This window comes from Tetrao urogallus, assembly GCF_951394365.1.
Source record: "Tetrao urogallus genome assembly, chromosome: 4".
Lineage (NCBI taxonomy): Eukaryota > Metazoa > Chordata > Aves > Galliformes > Phasianidae > Tetrao > Tetrao urogallus.
In genome coordinates, this window is record NC_136817.1 from 23,537,569 (window position 1) to 23,558,644 (window position 21,076).

The following is a 21,076-nucleotide window of genomic DNA, read 5'->3' on the forward strand; positions in this document are numbered from 1 at the left end:
CCGGTGACCTAAGGAGCACACAAGAGGAGGAAAAACAGATAAATAAAGAGAAAAGAAAGAAAAACAGAGGAAACCCCGGCCTCCCTCCCACTGCTCCCCCACGGTGCGGCGCGGCGCCGGGCTACAGCAGGTGCGCAGAGAGCACCGCGGCGAGCGGGGCCGGCAGCCCTCGGAGCGCGGCGTCCCCTCCCCAGTGCGGGGCGGCCACGTGGAAGCGCGGCTCTCGCCGCCGCCACTTCCTGCTCGCCTCGCCCCGGCCGTGAGACCGGCGGGGAGGCGGCGGCGGCTAACGGGAGGAGGGAAAGGGAGGCGGGGAAGGGGGGAGGTTTTAAGAGAAAAAGAGAAAGGAGGAGAAAAAAAGAAAAAAAAAAAAAAAAGTTTGTACGCGCAGGCAGGAGGAGAGGCGTAGAGCAGCAGGCGAGGAGCGGGAGCGGCGGCGGCGCCGAGCCGTGCAGGGCGGGGGGCGGAAGCCCGGCGGTGCGCGGGGCCGGGCGCTGCGTGCACGGCAGCGGCGGCGGCGGGAGGCAGAGGGCGGACGGGAGGATGCGGCTGAAGCTCGGCTTCCTGCTGCGCGCCGTGCTGCTGGCGGGCAGCTTCTTGGGGCTGCTGCTTCTGTGGTCCTCGCTGTCGCCCCGCGCCGAGGAGCCGGCTCCCCCGGGACGGGTGAGTGCGCGGCAGCGGCGCCGGGCGGGAGGGGGCGGCGGGCGGGACGCGGCGGGCGCGGGGCTGCCGGTGGACGGCCGCCCGGGCCGCGGCCTGCAGGCCCGAGGGGGGAACGCCGAGACGTAGGGTCGGCCTCCGCCCGGAACCGCCGGGAGAGTGCCTGAGGTCGGGCCGGGGTCCCCGCGACCCGGCTGGGCCCCGCTGCGGGGTGGGGGCCGCGGGCGGGCAGCGTCCGGGACCGCGGCCCTGCCCGGTTCAGCTGCGCGCCGGGCAGCGGGCGGGTGTCGCTGGGGAGCGCTCATCGCTCGCACAGTCGCTATGCGCCGTGCGTCCCGCCAGGAGCTGGAGTGTGCCCTAGGGATGCCCCCCCCGTAGTCCTTCTGCCGCTGCCCCCACAGTTGCCGAGAGTGAGCCGGATTGCTTGAGGGGAGGTAGCGGGTCGGAGGCTCTAGGAAAAGGGCGTGGGAAGCTATGGGATGGGCGGCGGTGACGAGATGCGGGCACGGCGGGGCTGGAGGGGAAAGTAGACTCCGGAGATGCTTCAGGGGGTCAGGAGAGGAGATCTGCGGGGCTGTGGCTGTGTCAGCTTCACCGGGTGACTGCCAGCGGCCCCTGACAGCAGGGTCGAGGCAGGAGGTGATGTGTTCTCCTGCGGGAAAAGCAGGTGTGGGACGGCCGGTGCCTCTTGGAGGAGATGAGCCTGGAGGAGACTGGACAAGATTACTGCAGTCCTGGAAAAGTCGTTACAGTCTACAGTGATTATTTTAAAAGTGATCCCTTATGATATGTTGGCTAATGATCTTGGTTCTCTGTAGCAGGCTGCTCTGCGTAATTGTCAAAGGGCAGCAAGCTGACATAATTTTTGCTGTTGAACAATGGAAATGATTTTGGACTTCAGCAGATGCTCTGTCTTCTGAAGCTGTTCCATTTTGCTGTATCGTGGCAGTTACTGCCGAGATAATGGGCCATCACGGTTTTTTTCTTAAGATATACAGTTTATTAAGTGGTGAAGTTCCTGTAATCTGTTTTTGTCAGGCACAACATGGGCTTCTCTGGGTAGGGAGAATTCTTCAGGAATTTTATTTGCAAACCTCCTGAGAAAACATCAAGAAATAAACATTTCACGTCAAACCAGTTGAATTACTCATCCTGCGTAGGAAAGAGCAGACCTGCTGGCGAGCATCCTCTGGGGGAACATGAGTGGTGTGGCACTGCCAAGCAGAGCAGTGCTTGTGCTGGGATTGCTGCCTTGATGCGTGCAGGTGCTGTAAGGATCCCATGCCCCTTGTCACAGGGTGATCACCGGGTAGTGGTGAACTGAACCCCCATCTAGGTCTGTTGATGTGCTGGGCCTAATCTGGGAAATGTTTCTGGCTTGTCCACATGTCAGTGAAAGAATCGGAAAGCAGCTCTCTGTCCTGGTCACCTCCCTCCTTGCTGGAGGAGGAGGCATCTGTGATAACCACCTCAGGAAGTAATTTGGTCTTTGCTGGGAACAAATACAATTTTCCCAAGTAAACACTGTCAAAGATAATATCTAAACAGAATACACGGTTCGTTAGCAAGACCAACTATTTACTTTCATAGTGATGTACTCAAAAGCGAGGAACACATTTTATCATCATTCTCAAGGAGATGGCAGCATTATTTGTACACTCATGCCTTGGTCTGCACTCTTCCTCAGCAGCCTCTCAAGCGATGGGTCTCGGAGAAACCTCAGTGCCTGGCGTGCTTCAAGGCCAATAGATCCACGGCTGCTGGGCAGGAACACAGTGCATGTGTGTGTTGGCATGGGGGCTGCTGTGCTGCACCTGGAAAACACTGCATGTCTTGGTACAATTTCAGCCCTGTGCTGCTAAGGGTGTACTAAGGGCTGGTTCTGTGAGATGTAGGGCCTTGCAAGTGTGTGTGTTTGCTCTGCTGTTAGCTGCCAGAAAGTTTGTTAAACCGGAGATGACAGAGTAATTCTTCTTCCCTTACATCACCCTCCTTTGCTTGTGAAAGTCTGCCCAGCAGTAATTCAGCTTCTCACAGATGACCTTGGGCAGCACTGTCCCCACTCTGTGCTGTGAGCCCAGGCACGGCTGAGAGCACAATTTTAATAACAGCCAGGCATTAAAGAAACAAAGATGAACAAAGAGCTGCCTTGCTCTTTTTATCTTCATAGCCATGAATCTTTACCTGCTTACAGCAGCAAACAGGGATGGGATAGACTGTAATACTGAAGATTTTGTAGCAGTTTGTAACTATGTATCTTTTTCTATATAAAAAAGTACATTCCCTCTTCTAATATTGCTTTTTTTTTTCCCTACCGATCTTGAAAGATTTGAATGATCTTTCTGAGAAGCTAGGTAACTTGAGGTACGGAGCTTCCAAAGGAAAAGTGAAAGTGGAGAAGTGGCTATTTAGGAGGGAAATGAAAACATAGTTAATTTTATCCTTCCTTTCTGATAGGAGATTACTGCAGATGGATGTATTCAGTGCTATTGAGAGTGTGTTCAGAAATTGAGGAAACAACACTTTTGCAGAGCTCTGTTTCTGCAAAATGTCATTCTGGGACAAAATGTGAGATTCAGGGGTAGGCTGAGTAAATAACAGATTTAGTAGCAGTAAGAACGCCTGCTCTCTGGCAGCAAGGATCGCAAAGGTACCAACACATTAATTGGGTGTGCACACAATCTTCTTTGTAGCTGTAAGAAAAGATTAGACTTAATCTTTCTTAAGTAATCACATACTTGTTGTGGAGTCTCTGGGATGTTTTCTGTTTATGCTTTTCAGAATCAAGGACGATGGTTGTGGAGCTAGTAGGAGACAAGTGAGGATACTCACTGTAAGAAGATTGCTGCAGGGAGCCGAGCTATGGTGCTTGCTGGTCTTGAGTGAGATATGTTGCTGATTATCAGCCTCGGAGGTACAGCTTTGCAAACTGGTATTGCCAAGGAGAGAATAGGTGCAGGAATGCAGTAGGCAGAGCCAGTGGGCTGGAAAGGTTAAGAAAGATTCAAGGCTGAGAAGTTGAAAGTGGCATATTTGAGAGGAGCCTGGTGTAAATTTAGTGTCATGAACTCTCTACGTCTGACCAATTACAGAGTTGAAATGACCACATCAGTATCGAGATGCTTTCAGTTAATTATTTAATGAGGATTTTATTTATTTGTTTAAGATTTGCTTAGCCTCCTCAAGGCAGTGCTTGAAATACAACTTAGCATGCTCATGGATTATGTGGCAGCAGTGTAATTAGCGATCTCCTGCTTCTTCTGATCTTTGCTGGACCGCTGCAAGAAGGTCATAGAAGTTGCCCTGTTTGTTTTCCATAGGAAGAAGAGATAATAGGAAAATGGTCCAGCACGTTTTATCATCCATAGCTCAGGAAGCTCATACAAAATGTGATGTAAGTATGCAGCTGGCTTTGCACAGATCAGAAATGCGGTGGTGAGATAGTAAAAACCGTGAAATAAATTCTGTATTCTGAACTCTTTTCAAGTGCAGGGAGGAAAACTTCCTGAAACTTCAGTGTTTGCTGCATAGCCTGGTATTTAGGAACTGACTACTTCATGTTTGGAACCCTGCGGCGTTCCGTGGCTGGTAGCTCATAGCTGCCTCATCCAGGCCACTGGTGGGCCTGCAGGTGAGACTGCGGCTGTCACCAACCACTAGGGCTATGTGCTACAGTTCTCATGTGGCCACCTGAAAGTGCAGGATTTATGATGTGGAGGAGTTAGGAAAATAAGAAAAGAAAAGCAAATGGAATTTTTCAGTGTTTTCTCATGACACCTCTTCTACCCTCACTTTAAAGGCTGCTAATATCCTGTGTGCCTTAGCTGGATTGTCACTGAGGACTTAATGGCAAGTTGCAGACTAAACTTGAAGTGTTATTGTGGTTTAAATTAGATTCTTTGCAGTGGAAGTCCCATTGGAAATTTGTTGCTCTCCCATAAGGAATAATAGCAAATGCACTTAGAAGAGAAATTGAGAATTGGGGAATTTGATGACATTACTGGAGGGAATGGAGGAGCAGAGCTTGGAATCAGGTAATAAATCTAATGCAATGGGAGGAGTTGTATTCAGTTGTAGATGGGATTTGAGCACGAGATTAGAAATCCAAATGGTAAGTCCATGATGCACCATGGCAAGCAAATGTTCTCCCCACAATTGCTTGCTGTGGTTAGATGCGCTTCAGCCAGTGTCTTATTTACTGATTTGCCTTTCTGTAGTTGAGTGAGACCTGAGACGAAGAGCACCAGTTTGGCTTTTGCCAATCTTGGTATGGAAATTTTGCACAGGGGGGCAGTGAGTGTGCTGTAGCCTAAGCACTGCTGTTCTAGCAAGTAAGCTTCACTCCCTCCCTTCCCGTTTATCACAGCAGTCTTTAGTATTGCTAGTGACAGTAATAGGCAAAATGTTTTGAGATATTAAATGTTAATTTTTTTTAATGCGTGCTTTCATCTAAATTGGCTTTGAAAAAGCTTGTAAAAGTCTGTCACCCTTGGGAGAGTGTAAAAAGCCCAATCTCTATCTTATTAAAAATGAAGTCTTTTGTCAAATGCTTCCAGTTATGTTACAGAATAAATGACCACAAAGTGGTTTTTTGAATAATGTGAAGAAATGAAGAAAGCCCTACATAGTTTCTACAATTTGGGTATATGTAGACAGACTGTATTAAAACTTTCTTGAACTTGTTTTTTTTTTTTTTTTTTTTCATTGGAATCACTACTAATAAGTTAAGTAAATAACTCATTATCTCAAGTCTGTTAATTATGTAGAATGCTACTCTTCTGCAGGGAGCAGTTTAGCACCATTTAATATGTATGTGACAAGATGCCTATTGTCCTATTCTAGCCCCGAGTATTACCATTTGTGACTAATGTAAATTAAATAACAGCTGAAAAATGGCAGATGCTAAGGCTGGTGTTTGCTTTTTAAGAATCCCATTGCTGGAAAAGAGTTCTTAGTCCAGGAACCTTTGGCGGCGTCTTAGTGGCCACACAGTGGGACATTAAAAATAGCATGCTATGAAGTCCTTACTTTAAAAGGTGTGAAAATCTAGGTAGCAGTTCTGTCTTTATTCTAAAGGAACTGAATCAGGAGATGGTGGCCGAGCTGAAGCAGTGGAAGTTCTGTTACTATGAAGTTCAGCTATCAGACAGGGCCCAGTGGGTCATTAGGGTGCAGCCAAGAGAGGAGCATCGTGCAGAAGTGTGTGGGGGTGTTTCATCACGTGGCCAAGCAGCATGCACCTTCCCAAGCTCTGTAGAGTTAAAATTGCTTGTACTGAGCTGGCATTCCCTAATGAAGAATGACAGTATCTTTGTCCTATTTTTGTCAGATATTAAATCAGCATTACGGGAGACTGCCAAGTGGAAATAGGGCAGGATAAGCTGTTACGTTAATAGGTTTGACTTCTACCTTGGAGGGGGGTGGATGCTTTTTACAGAAAATAGGCCAAATAAACTAAGAGAAGGATTCTGAGTCTGGTAGCAGTTACATTTAATTACTGGATTTCCTCTGTAAGTGTGGAAAAAAAGGCTGCTGCGAACGATTAGTTTAAAAATAGAAACATGCTGCTTAAAAGGCCGCCTCCTCCATCAGCTTTCTTTAATCATTTTCTGAATTAAAGGGAATTTATCCTGCGTGGATCTGCCTTTAACAGCCCACCTCCACCCTGCAGTGCTCTAGATTTAGGCGCTGTTTTGGCAAGTGACGTATTTTCCCCTTGTGATTAATAGCAAAACCAAGGAAGTGCATTGAGAAAGCGCAGTGCACCCAACAAATGGGAGCGGTACGCAGCCTGCCGTGTGTGTCTTGGCAGCCTGTGATACCATTCGGGCTTGGATGTTGGGGCATGCTGGTCTTTCAGTCAATGCAGGTTTTCAGGGAGAAAATATAAAAGGGTAGATTTCTGAAAAGTTAAACTAGGTGTTGGGCTTGTACTCAATAGTGAGTTTCTGGAGTGGATTTTTTTAGTTTAATTGTAGCATCCACCTTGAAAGAGTTATGCACCTTTCTGAAGGGCTGTGATTACAAACCAGCTAGAGGAGAAAAGTGATGTTTGTAGTCAGTCTTCAAGTGATGATCTTTATTGTGTTCTTCCAATTCGTGGTTAAATGGTTTTGATATGTTTGTTTTAATCATTTGATACCTCATTAGAATTGGTAAGTCTGAAATTTGAAAAGTCAAATTCTTTGCAAGCTATTGACGGAATGGGTTGGTGCTTTCCTATACATGCACTTCGTAGCATAGAATTTCTATTTCCTGAAAACCCGTTTCATTCACTTGCAGGCATAACAATATTTCCTTACCTGGCTAAGTAGATGCTACTTCCTGTAATGAAGAGGTGATACTTTAGAAAGGATTGTATCAAGCAGACATACCTGAGGAGGGGAAAGCTGTGGCTTTTCACTGCCACTATTAAGGACAGAAAAATATTAGTCTCTACTCAGCTACCATTTTCATTTCTGTCATTTTCTGACTTCAATTGCTGCAGGCTAGTAGGCATATCACTTTGAAGGCTTTTTCTTCTTTACACGTAAGCATTCTTGCTTTCTTGCAACTCACAAAGCACATGAGGTTTTTTTTCCATATTATAATATTGTACTTATTTCATTTTTCTCTTACTACCTTTTCTTGAATCCTTCATTCTGATTACTGACTCCAGTGACATTTTTTAGTATTGCTCTTGCTTTCTAAGCTGCAGCTCATTTTCTTCTGATTTCCTCATGGAATTCTAGGCTGCAAAGAGCAGCAGCCAGCACTGGTGCGTGGTATACCTCTGAGCAGCAGGAGGGGGGTGGAGAAAGGTATAAGGTAAAGCCAGTATGCTACTTTATATGCTGTTTACATTTGGAAAACTTTCTTTACAGCTGAAGGTCTCAATATATAAGTGTTAGCAAAATTAAAGAATGAGCAGATGGTGCTTTGCCCACAAAATTTCTTACTTGTTTTGTTGTCTTAAAAAAAAAATTGGCAGTGAAAATGACTTAGCAATAACTATTCTGACTTAAGGCTCATTACTTGAATAAGGCAGACAGTATTATGTTAGCATGTTTTAGAAAAAGAAGTGCAATATTTTGAACAAAATTGAATAGTTTTTTTTCATAGTTGAATATTTTTGTCAGAACTTCAGGATTAAAAATTGCTTTTTTTTTAACCTGTCATAGAAGATTTCCCTTTGAAAGATGACTAGAAAATCATGAATAGCATTTCAATAGGGTTGAAGCATAGCAGGATTCCATTTTATTGCTCATTTCCTGCCTTTATGGATTTGAGATATTTAAGCAGTGCCTTTATTTTGAACTAGTTAATAAGAATTCTAGCAGTGTCAATCAAGGAGGTATTTATTATTTTATTGTGTTAATTTGTTGTAGAAAATGCATCATCTAATAACATCTGAAATTAAAACAAGAAAGAAACCAAGCTGCCTGTTACAAGTATCTTGGATGGTAATGCCATGAGCTTTCTATTCTTCTTATCACTGAAGGAATAACAAAAAAGACAATATTGAGATAACATGTTCTTCATAGAAAACAAATTGTTCTCTTCATGCTTTAGTCTTGAAATGTGGTTTGCTACACATGCACTTGAATGAGGCCTTGAAGTCAGTTCTTCAAGGCTTGTATATATGTCCTTTATAAGCAATGCATGCGTCAATGTGCATTTATCATGCATCTTAGATTGCTTCACCTGCTAAGCATCTGGTAATCCATCTCCCCAGTGTTATTCTAATATGCCAAAGTCTTCTGAAATGCTTTAAGCAGCAGCTATGAAATATGTTGTTGTTTTTTCTCACCTCTTCCATGTATTCCACCTTTATTTTCTTCCCCTTTATGAAATACCCTTTTCCAGGGCAGAAGCAAGACATTCACTAGTGCTTAGCTTTAGGTCAGTGGTCTGCCAAGGTGGAAAAGGGGGTTGGTGGTGGGGACTTCGATTTTGGTTGTGGCTTGTTTCTTCTAATGGAAGAATGGCTTTTAGTGGTTGTTTGTAAGTGTATTCTAGTTGTGGATGTGCACGCAATTGCCTGCTTCTCATTGGAAAGTGTTTAGCCAGCAATTCTCAAAACAAAAGAATACTGTGTGTGTTTCCTGTGCCTCACCTCATACTAAAGGGGCAGAAGAATCCCCTACTGCCATCAGCTCCAAATGCTGATATTTCTCCCTCAATCTCTGAAGTAAGACTGAGTGACCAAGATGTCCAAGAGCTGAAGCCTCCTTGTACCTTCTTTCTCTCTCTGTTTTCTGATGTAAAATGTTCGTCTTGAAGACTTGCATATTTTTCAGCAGTGTACACAGTTTAAGAGAGATTTGGCTAAGGAAGACTACTGATTGGACAGCAAGGCCATGAAGCTGTTTAACAGCAGTGGTGAGTTCTTCCTGGCAATGCATGAAGAGACACTTGAGTAAGAATCCAAAGTGGTGATGCCATAGCCATTATTTGGTGTGGAGAAACAAAGGGGCCAAGATACAGAATCATTATCTCAGTGAGCAGACTTGCCTTTTCCATGGGTAGCCAGTCAGTCAGTCACTTCTCAGGTGGCTGCCAGATTCTCCTCCTGTTGTTATCTTCTACCAAGACTTGTGATGACAGGGGAGCTGTCAAGCTGTTTTGATAAAAGGGAGCAGACTGCCAGGATAGTTCATGTAGCCTTTAATCTTTGTGTATGCCTGAGGGGCCTTGGGAAAAGGAAGATGGCAGGGAGCAGACTGGATTAATTTTTCTGGATGAAATGGATATGTCCTAGGGGTTGGCCTACTTTAAAATAATGAGAATTCTTTGAAACGTGCTGTCCTTGAGCACATTTTCTGTCCTACGTCGCCTTTCTGTGATTCCACTATGCTTGTGTATTGTGGTTGGGACTTGCAAGAGATGCTTTCTGCCTCTTTGGTAGATGGTTATTTTGAGGATATTTTCCAACAGTGTGTATGTGTAAACCCAAGCTAGCTTGACTATATGTGTGCAGCAAAATGCACATCAGGGCTCATGTAGTCAGATGCACTTAGTTACTGTCAACTAAGCAGCCTCTCACTTCTCAGAGGAATACTAAGGCATGGGATCTTTGTGTAATTTTATATTTACAGAAATTGAAAAGCTTTTTTTTTTTTTTTTTGCCATAAAAATTAACTTTCTAAAAATAGTTCTGGATGATCATATTGGGTGACTAAGGTATGATGGGATCTGCACTGAGAAGCTTGATATTGATTGCTGACTGACTGCAGCCAGCGCAAGTCTGCATTACTGTAATGACATGCACTGGCTTTTGCAAGTTCACCTTCATATTCACTCTCATCCTCACATGAATACTTCAATTATGCTTTTTTTTTTTTCCCCTTCTAGATTTTTCCTTGTTGATTCTTTATTGGGATTTAGGGATTTTAATTAGGCTTATTCTCATGACCCTCAGCATGAAGTCAGCTCTTCAGAGCATGTATATACATCCTTTATAAGCCGTGCAGCAACTTAATTGTTTTCTTCGTTTGCAGTGTAAGACATTACACTGAATATCTGAAAGGTAGGAAAAAATACAAATGACTAGAATACCTCTCTTGATTTTAGCCTGAGTAATAGCTGGACAGTCCGTCTTCTAACAGGTTTTTCACAGGATATAAAATGCTAATGTTTTTGTGGAAAAAAACCTATTCCTTTATAAACTCTGCAACTCAAGTCTAGGATTACAGAAGTCTTTACAGCCTTAAATGCTAAGCACTAAAGTTCCCACTGGTAGACTTGGCCCATTAGCATTACTGCAAAGGAGAGATGGCTTGAACAGGTTTTTGAACAGGTTTTATCTTGCATGATATTTGCAAGACTTTAGAATTTAGTCTACTAAAAACTTGTCAAAATACAGTTTGCATTTTAATCCCAACAGTCCTCATTTTGAGGAATGACTCACAGCTGTTAATTTCTAAGAAAAAAAAAAAAAAAACAAAACTCTTATCTATTAATGTGGTTTATCTAACAACCATAATTCATTTTTTAATAGTACCAAAGGCATAATGTTCCAAACAGAACTTATTATACTTTCAGGTCGGTGCTTTAAAGATACATTTAGTAGCTTAACTAGATAGTCTTGACTCTGATGTCTTAAAATGTTCATCAGTGAGAATACTTTCAACTATCTGAAATAATTGTATTTTATCGTCTTCCTTTTTTCATTCCCAAACCAGAGATTTGGTAAGCGGGGAGTGAAATTCTTCTGTACATTTACTAAAAGGCATGTATCAGGGCTACTCCAAAAGCAATGCCTCCTATTTTATTATGTTGACCCACGGTGTCAGAGGCCATTGTTGGTAGTACGGTGGTAGAGGTTGAACCTTCCCATCAGTATTCCATGACATGTTGTTGCTATGTGACAGATGCTGGAAGAGGGACAGCCTGACAGAATGGCATTTGACATGGAGGTGTGTGTGAAGCAAAGGGGTGGAACTGAATTCTTCCTTAATGAAGAAATGGCACCCACTGTTATTCATTGGCTCTCACTGAACATTTATGGAGACTGAGCAGTGGATGTGAGCACAGTGAAGCAGAGGATGCTGCATTTCAGCACTGGTGATAGTGACATCAAAGCCACATTCTAGATGACCATGCACAGCTGTCACACTGCAAAATGAAGGGCATCTTAATCAGCTGTGTGAATTGGCTAACCGTGATGACTATGTTGAAAAACAGTGTTTTGTAACTGACAGTGTGCTCTATCAGTTTTATTATGCTCTTTGTAGCTGTAGTTTACATGCAAATAAATAGGAGGTATAGCTTTTGGAGTGACCTATGTGCTTTTATTTTTAAGATCAGTTTTACTTAGAATAAAGTCTTTGAGGTCCTTTTCAACCCAGGCCATTCTATGATTCTGTGATTCAATGAAAAAGCTCCACAGCGTCTGTTTCTTTCATGCATTTTACAGAATAACTGCAGCCCCATGTTAGTGGATGGTATTTGTGAATGGGAAACTGCATGTCAGTGTGACAACAAGGCTTAGTTCTTCTGAAGTATTGTTTATGTCATTAACACTTAAATGTACATGAAATTGGCAGAAGCTTTTTGTTTAAGTGAGAGGTGAGATGTTTTTTTTCTGTAACACATTTTGCTTTTGAAGGGTTTTTGTTTGTTTGTTTGTTTGATTTCACAGTTACTTAGATTTATTTTGTCTGTAGTCTGAGGAGGTGTGGCCAGCCCTGGATTGGTAGGTTCCTTAATTTAATGCCCTTTCTTACCTAACTCTAGAGGTGTAAAAGATCGGATGTAAGAGTGAGAAATCACTTGCTAATTTTGTTTAATTTTTTATCTTATGTGGAAGGGAGTTCTGCCTGGTGCTTGGGTGCATTTCTCAAGAAAAACATGGTACTTTAGAAAAACACGTTCAAATCATAACACTGTGAAAATAACTTCTTTTTTATGAGAACTTCTACTGACGCTTGGGAGCTTCCCCAAAAAGTAACCTCACACAGTGCAGGGACAGCTGCTGGACATTCACATCTTCTGCTCAGGTTGAAGAACATGCAACTCTCTTTTGTTCTATAAGAAGGTGGAAATGTTTGCTTTCTTTAAGTGCATTTTTGTTTTAGAAGAAATAGGACAAAAGAGAGATTCGTGTTTAAAGTGTAACTGTTCCTCCTGCATTACCATTGCCACTGACCATCAAAAACACTGGAAGAACACTGTTGGGTGTCAGGGAATGTGAACAGCAAGAGTGGCTCAGCCCACTTCAGGCAAAGTGTTTTCTTGTTAAGGACTTTCCTTGAGCAGGAATGCTTGTGTTATTTCTGGTTTCTGTGACTGAGATAGGGCCTGGGTGTGGCAGCAACTCAGAAAACCGCACAGCTGGGCAAGCCTGCATTTTTTTCTGATGATCTTATTGCACCACATCTATCTGCTTTTGTGTATCCAGTTCCTCAGTGCAGCACAGGGGTCTCCTCTGAGGGAGCAGAAAGGCTTAGAAAGAGAGAGGCTCTCTTGTACCTTTTAATTAAAACAAACAAAACAAATCCTGAAAGAAAAAAGTAGCAACAGTCAGCCCCCCTGTTAAGCCAAGCAGCTGCTCTCATGCCAGACTGGTGATAATTTTTCTCCTGGGTGCCCCTTGAGATCCTGAGGAGGGCTTTGAGGATGGCTAGAACTCCAGTTTTTTGTGCATTTTGGTGTTAGGGCACACACTTTTCTGTATTTTTCAGCTTCCATGGCTGTTTTTTTCACGTTCCCATTTGACCTGTCAGCACTGGTGTTCACCCTGCTTATGGATGCCAGGTTCCTTTGGCTTGCCTGCATGGCTTGTTTTGGGGAGTCATTGATCCAGCTCCGTGTGCAGACATAGAGGTGCTTGTGTTGGCACACAGAGGGGATAAAAATGTGTAGAGGAGAGAAGTAAAGCATTCATCTTACTCTCGAACAGTGGCTAGAAAAATTACCAAACATCCAGCATCTATCAGACAGAGTTTTAAATCCACAACAAATTAGAGAAAATAAAAATGCAAAGGCAGCTCCACCACACCGGCTAAGATCAGTATTTTTCGTTTATTTGTTCAGCAAGTCCTAGGTTTATCTTATAATTCATTTTCATGATGTTCCACTGTTCATCTTGCAGCAGAGATAAAAAAATATCACCTTCAGGTCTTACTGTATCAGCGTATCTACAATCTCAGGAAGATAAATGTCAATGTAATGCATCACAGTATTGACATTCTGAAGTATTCCAAACTTTCCTTTTTAAATAAAGCAGGGAAGCGAGACCTGAATGCCTATACTCAGTAGGAAGAATAAGTGAGTGATTTTCTTTTTTCTTTTTTCTTTTTTTTTTTTTTTTCTTTTTTTTCCACATTTAATACAAGTCTGAGTTCCTTTACAAATCTGCAGCTGTGTCATACTGCTGAGAATTACATAACTGGAAATGCCATATTGAACAAAGGAAAACATGCTGTCTCCAGGTAAAATATTATGTCTGAAGTGACTTCTATTGCTTGGGCTTTCAACTGCTCCTTACTAAAGAGATGAGAGTTCCTGCTATTCATGTTCTGTTGAAATTGTTAGAAATGAAAGCTTATTTTTAAGCTGAATTAAATGCGAAGTGGAAAAAAAAATACCTAGCTTTAATGAAGTCAAGAAGACAATGCCATTTTTTTTCTATAGGACCGTAGGATAGCTGGAGCTGGAAAGGAATTCAAGAGGTCCAGCCTCTTGCTCAAATCAGGGTCAGCCATGGGGTCAGACAGGTTGCTCGGGGCTTTGTCTGGTCGGGTCTTAAAAGCCTCCAAGGAAGGAAACTTCATGACCTTTCAGTCTACCTTGTTGCAGTGCTAGGCTGTGGTCATGGTGAGAATTTTTCTTGTATCCAGATGAGTCTTTCCAACAATTTCTATAAAGTATCAGCTGACCTCTTCATCACTTCCTGGTGTTTTTAGTTTGCCCAAGTCTTAGAACTTTAAAATACTTTAGTTATACTTTTTTTTTAGTTGCTTTTTTGTGTGTGTGTTGGTTTGGGGTTTTTATTTATTTTTAGTTTGCAAGGACTGTTGAGTGGAATAGGGATTTAATCATAATTACATCTCACTAATATCATTCTAACATTGAAAAATGTTAGAAGTAGCAAGTAAAGGCCATAGTTTTCCTAACTGCAGTCATTAGCACCTACAGTTGATGCCTACATGCTTTCATGTATGCTTAGTGTTCATGGAAATCGCTACAGCTGCCAGCAGCTTTATGGAGGCAAATAGAACCTGAAAAAATGCTTGCAGCCATTCTTGGATCAATTTTTAACTAAAATTCCATTCTAGTTATTTATATAGAGAGTTTGAGTTGCCAAGACTTCTGAGTTCATAAGAAAAAATCTTTAGAGTAAATCAGCATCAGTTAAAAAGATTGCAGTTCTTCAAATTTCAAATATTTCTTGATATTCTATTTCAGTGCTGTGAAGACTGACTTCTATTTGTTGCAAGCAGGGAGTGTGTCTTTTTGTCTGCTGCATGTAGAAACAGTAGATTGCTACAGTCATCTACTGCTGATTTGAATGCAAGAAATTGCAGCAGGCAGTAAGAGGCACTTTTGTATTAAAGCCCATGTTAAAAAAGGAAAAAAGACTCTTAACTCTGATTGAAATTCTTGTCACTTAAAAGGTAGAATGTTTGTGAACTACAGTATGTCTGATGTCTGGTGCTTTATACCAGTGTCTCTGAGGAGTTGAAAATGACAGTGTGTACCCTGTAAGTCCAGTGCTCCCTATGATTTCTAACAGTGTTTCCTGCTTTGGACGGAGAGGAAAAGAGAGCAGCTGCTGGAGTTTGATACTTATTTCTTATAGTTGCTTCTTGACCGAGGGATTGGTGTGCACAGGTAGATGATGTTTATTCAAATTTTCTCCAGTCCTGTGGTCAGAAATACCAGCCTGATTGTACCTGAGCTGAGTCATGTGAAAATTTTCCTCAGAATGGTTCTTCAGATGTAGGCAGAAGCCTTGGAGGGTGTTCAGGGTTAAGGGCTGAACCTTATTGCCCCAATAAATGTAAGCAGGTAGGATGTCAGATCCCAAGATTTGAATGCCAGTCTTGGACAGCTTCATTCTGAGATTGTTTGTACCACTGCAGATCACCAGCACTAATCAAGTAAAAGTCAAGGCAGTCTGCTTTTTGAGCTCCAGTGGCAGCATGTCTGCCTATTAGAACTCATGGTCTCACTATGAGCATGGTGACTTTCCTGCTCAAAAGAAAAGATGCTGCATGGAAAGCATGAGCTAAGTGCTAGTCTGGAAGGGTGGTGAAGAATAGGGTACAACAGACCAGAGATCTGTTCGAAGAAGTTTGTGGATTAGGTTCTAGTATTCTTGCTGACTATCTAAAAGATGCAAAGAATAAGACTGTGTTCACACATTATATGGTTCTTAAAGCAAAGCTATGAAAAAGGTTTTGACATTCCTTACAGAATTACAGAATTGCAGAGGTTGGGAAGTAGCTCAGGAGATCATTGATCGAGTCCAACTCCCATGCTAAAGAAGGTTCTCTGCAATAGGTCACACAGGTAGGCATCCAAATGGGTCTTCATAGCAGGAGACTCCACAACCTTTCTGTGCAACCTGTTCCAATGCTCTGTCACTCTTACCATAAAGAAGTTCTCTGCATGTTTGTGTGTGGAATTTTGTATGTTCAAGTTATAGGCCATTGCTCCTTGTCCTATTGCTGCACACCACCGAGAAGAGTCTGGCCCCATCCATTTGCATCCTACCTCACTTTAGATATTTATAAACATTAATCATATTGCCCTCAGTTTTCTTTTCCCAAGGCTGAACAGACCCAGGTCATTCAGCCTTTCCTCATACAGGAGATGCTCCAGGCCCTTTATCATCTCTGTGGCCCTCCCGGACTCCTAGGAGATCCCTGCCTTTTTTTGAACTGAGGAGCCCAGAACTAGACACGGTATTCTAAGTGTGGCCTCACCAGGCACAGGAGAAGAGGATCACCTCTCTCAACCTTCTGGTCATGCTCTTTTTAGTGTACCCCAGGGTACCATTGACCTTTGTGGCCACATGGACACACTGCTGGCTGATGGAGAACCTTTTGCCCACAAGGACCCCGAGGTCCTTTTCCACAGAGCCCCTCAACAGCAGGTCATCTCCTAAGCTGTACGGATGTGGTTATTCCTCACCAGATGTAAGACTCTACATTTCCTCGTGTCCACTTTACAGCAAAACAAGAAATGTCATCAACTGTATGTGTGACAGAAAGAGAAGTCAGTTTATGAGGGTTGGTTTCTCTGTTCAGTAAATTGGCACTTGCTACTTTGGTATTCTTCTTTTCTTTTTTTTTTTTTTTTTTTGCTTTGTGCTTCCGTGATATGTATGATGTTGATAATATTTTTAATGTAGTTAAAACAGATAAGAGCGTACCTTACCTCAACAATTCAGTAGGATATAACTGTAATTTATTGGCAAGTATCACACAGATTCTCTTCAGTATCCTGCACAGAAAAGATGCAGGAAAGAAGAGTCAGGGAAAAGTGAGACAAAACACAGTTGATCATAAAAAGTGATTTCCTCTTGCTTGTCAAGCAGTCCGCAAGGTAATCATGTAAATACTGAGTCTCCCAAATCTATTGGGAATTCAGATGCAATTTTTAGAAATGCATTTTAGACTATGCGTAATTTTCATGCAGTGCAGCTTTGGCTTTGGCTGGCTGTTTCTCTGAGAAAGCTTTCAAAATGGTAGGGTTGATCAAATTGTGAAATGCAATTTAAAATAAAAGACAGAAATAGGCTGTTGTAAAGCTCGAGAATGGTAATGGTATTTCAAGATAAATGAAAATCTAATCATGCGGTTTGTTTCTTAATAGTAAGAAATATGAAATGAAATTGACAGATGACTGAAAAATTGAGGCATACAAGATATAGCACAGAAGCCTGCATCCCTTGGTCAAGCACGTCCATCAGCAGTGGATTTATTGTATTGTGAATGTAATTTGCTCACTGAGGTATATAAAACAGATGCATGGTTTTTAAATATCTGTCTGTCTCAAAAGATTGAGGCATACGGATAAAGTCCTGCAATCCTTCTCTACTGGGTTTAACTAGTGCAGTGCTCATAGCTGATGCCTGGGGGGCTGGAAAACATGACATTACTTAAAACATTAGGATTTATGGGAACTTTTGTTTATTTCTCAGACTTCTTCCCTATGGATTGAGAAATAATAAAGTTGGTTATTTTTAATAGCAAAGCTTTGGGTTATAAATTCTAACTGCTTGGCCTCTTAAATTTCATAATTTAAATGTTAATTGTTCAAGTCTAGAAGAAACAGCCGGCATGTTTCTTTACTCAGTCATTCTTATGGGTGCCTTCTCTATTTGTCATCCATTTGATGGCAAAAACTACTGAAGTTGCTTGCGTGCAGTTTAAAGTATGTGCATATGTGGCTGGAGTGGAATACTGCTATAGAATTAGCAAAACTACCTCGATCAGCTTATAATAAATTCACAAGATATTAATATAACATCATTGTTTTTATTTTTAGGTATTCAGGATCTTGTGTCCTTAATTTTTGTGAATTGTTAAAGATGAATAGTCTAAGAGGTCTGCAAGAGATGGAGCTCATTTTAGCTAGGAAATGGGACATGCATTCTACTAGCCTCTGACTGGCAGTGCGGATAGAGATGGCAAAGCTCAGATGAAGATCAGTGTTGTTTTGTGAGTTTGTGGAGTTTTATGGAGCTATGGGCCAAAGATATAACCATAGATGAAGACCTGGTATCTGGAGGCCCTTTTGAGTTTTATAATCCAAGCTTATTTAGATGGTGTATTAAGCAATTGTCCACTTTGTTCTTAATACTGGTAATTTTTCTGGTCAAGCATTCACCTGATCCTTCCAGAGAGGAAGATTGTGGACAGTTGTCTAAATGTGGTTTGAGGATAATGGCTGTTTCAGAATAGAGGCTAGCTTGCAACAGTGCTGATGTTTCACCTTGATTGAGTCCCTTGCTTCTCTATCAAATATGTCCCTTTCTATCTTAGAGCCTGGGGAAAATGATTTATAGGCCAGCAAAGCCGTGGTTATTTGAATTATTATAAAGGAATTTATTGTGTCCCAAGAATATTTTTGATTATTCCACACTTAGAATAAAATGAATAAATGCCTTTAGCTTGGCTCTATTTTACTGGTCTCAACTTAAATATCTAGTTTCCTGTTTAAAAGAAAAAAAAAAAAAAAAGGAAAAAAAAAAAAAAGGATTTTAGTTTATCAGGCTGCATTGTAAAACATTTTGCTTGTGAGATTTTCTGTATTATATGGTCCAAAGCCATGTCTCCTAGAAAAAGGCTACTGAAAGATGAAAAAGCAGTGCATGAATCTGAAGATCTTGTATGCAAGTTGAAGGTCTGAGTTGATGTTTTTCTTTTTTTTTTTTTTTTTTTTTCGGAAGATTTCACTGTTTCCAGATGTTATGTGAATCATTCAGCACTGTTTTCAAAGCCTGGTCAAATATGTAGGATTGCTCCAAACCACACGGTGATGTGCAGATGGCAATACTCCTAATCTCTTGGAGCAGGGAAATGGGGAGGCAGTTTTGCACCTTCTGCAGTAAATACAGTACGTTCTTCCAAAGGGAATTTCTGATTTTTCAATAGGGTACTCAGCTTTTCTAGATGAAAGAGGTGGAAAAAGCTTTTACCTCCAGCTTTTTGCCCCTCTAAAATAGAGTAATCAGTGGCACCACCTTAATAAAAAAAACTGTAAACAGAACTAGAATGCTACCTATGCTTCGAGAGGGATTAAAAGGAGAACAGAAGGCTGCATTGGAACAAAATACATAAAACAAATGTTTACATAGATGAGTGATGATACTATTGATTAGAATCAGACAGAATGGTGAGCATTTGGAGATTTTCCACAGTTTTCATCTGCTTAAACAATTTTTTGGAATTGGCTGTGGCCTTAGAAGTTACTTGTTGCATTTTTTTGTTGTTTAAAAATGTATCCTCTTATCCACTGCTTTGTTCTTTCTCCAATAGCTGCTGCACTTATTTTCCAGTGTTTTCTGAAGCATTTGTTTAAGAAGAAAGTCACCTTGCTGGACATCCCACACAGCAAGGTGCCCAGTGTGCTGCCTCCGAGTTGGGAAGTTAAAGAAAAAATATTTTCATGAAGCTTCTTCAAAGAAAACAAGGTTTAGTTTTAATAAGCGTGTGATGTCCTTCCTATGAATAGATGTAGCTTGTCGTCTCTCAAGTAGCGAGCTATTATAGGCAAAGAAGGAAAATTGAGAGCGATTGGGTGCTCAGCAGAGCCACTCACAAAGTTAAGACAAGAAACTAGACTTTGCCTTCCAAAGATAGGGCTCAGTATCTGGTGGGCTGTGCTTACCTTGGACAGTTTTTTTCCCTGCTGCCACAACAGAGTAATAGCTGTGCCACAGGGCTTGGTGCTCTCTTTGCTTTTTTGGCATCTTCATGGGATTTGGGTTTCTGAACAACTAAATCACAATGAAGTATTTAAAATAGCTGAATTTAGCAAATGAGTCAACTTGTATACAAATTTCAGTTTTCATCTGTATGTAGTCTTCGGTATAGCAGTCTGTATTGTACTTCCAAGGATAAACATACAGTACTGAGTCATTGCCATCTCTGCTTGAAAACGGATTGAGGACTGGGGGTGATGCTCTGCAAAAGTTTGCAGTTGAAATACCATCCTGATAACAAGCAGTATGTAGCAATGTCTCTGTGCAGAGGAAGGAAAAAAGGTTGTAGGCATTTACAAAAAGCAGTTGATGGCAGATGCAGCAGTGGAGCACAGTCTCTGGTTCAGCTCTTTCTTCATTATACTCTCATTAAGTGCTTAACCTAGAATAACCTACTTTGTGTGATGTCCAGTACTTGCTCTTCATGATTTGTGTCATGCTCCATTAAGAAGAATGAGGCATTCGCCGTGTTGAGCCTTCTTGGAGAGGAGACGGTTTTAGGCTGCAGGGTAGGACAGGCAAGGAAAGAGTGCAGTTAGCCTCACAGCACAGAGAGGAGAGCTGAAAAGAGCAAGAAGCAGTTTTATGGCTGATGGGAACAGACGACCCAGGAACCAAAGAGAACACGCTGTACTGCAACAGAGAAAAGACAGTTAAAATAGTCTGGAAGCGAAGCACGCGTGAAGAGATGCAATGGATTGGGATATGCTTGCTTTTGTGCTATTTTCTGTACCACTTTGTTGATCACTTTGCCTTTCCTTTACTGAAAAATTTAATTATTCTAGTTGCAATAAACTTCTAATAAATTCTCATTTTTTTCTAAGTTTAAAAGCCTTTTTGTCATCTTTGGTGACATCTTTGCTCTGTAAGGAGAATATTTAGCTCATACTTCTGCCTTACCCAGTGTCCTCTGATAACTTTTATTCTATGGCAAGCAGCTACAAATGGTTTGGTTGGTATTTTTTTTTTTTTTACTGCACAAGCTGCTAGTGCCAATACCTTTCTATTTCTAGAATGCAGGAAGGACTAAAATATAATGTGACCTGAGGTAATAAAGCAGTCTCGTTAATAGGTCAGTTTAAGAATATCTGTGCTACTTGAATGATTGTATTCTTAATTATGAGAGACAATGAACTTATGCAAAGACTGCCACAATCTGCTTATTCATACATTTATTTGCGTTTTTGTATTTTTCTATTTATTTTCTATTTTCCTTTTAATCACTATTTAAGATTGTGTTGCTTTTTGGAGACACTGTGTGTACTGATCTCCAAGATCTCTTAAGCATTGGGTGATGTGAATTCTTGACAAGGCTTCCTTTATGCAGTGTGATTATTTATTTATAAACTGTGACATCACAAGAAACAGAAAGATGAGACATGTAAAAGCCCAGTAAGAGTTGAACCTTAAGCTAAAAAGGAAGGCAGGTTGGGGAAACTGGCTCAGTACCTCCAGACAGTAGGCAGCAGTGAAAATGAAGACAGTAAATGATTGTTA

General features: G+C 41.6%; 1 protein-coding gene across 2 annotated transcripts in view; it reads left to right on the forward strand.

Annotated features, from left to right (window-relative positions):
• Positions 1 to 543: 543 nt before the first annotated feature.
• GALNT7 (polypeptide N-acetylgalactosaminyltransferase 7) overlaps positions 544 to 21,076 on the forward strand; it is a gene marked incomplete at both ends in the record, with an annotated part of 66,051 nt that continues 45,518 nt past the window's right edge. For both annotated transcript variants that reach the window (XM_079534664.1, XM_079534663.1), the window contains one exon: positions 544 to 663. In XM_079534664.1, the coding sequence (XP_079390790.1) occupies positions 544 to 663 (120 nt within the window). The remainder of the gene's footprint in view (positions 664 to 21,076) is intronic.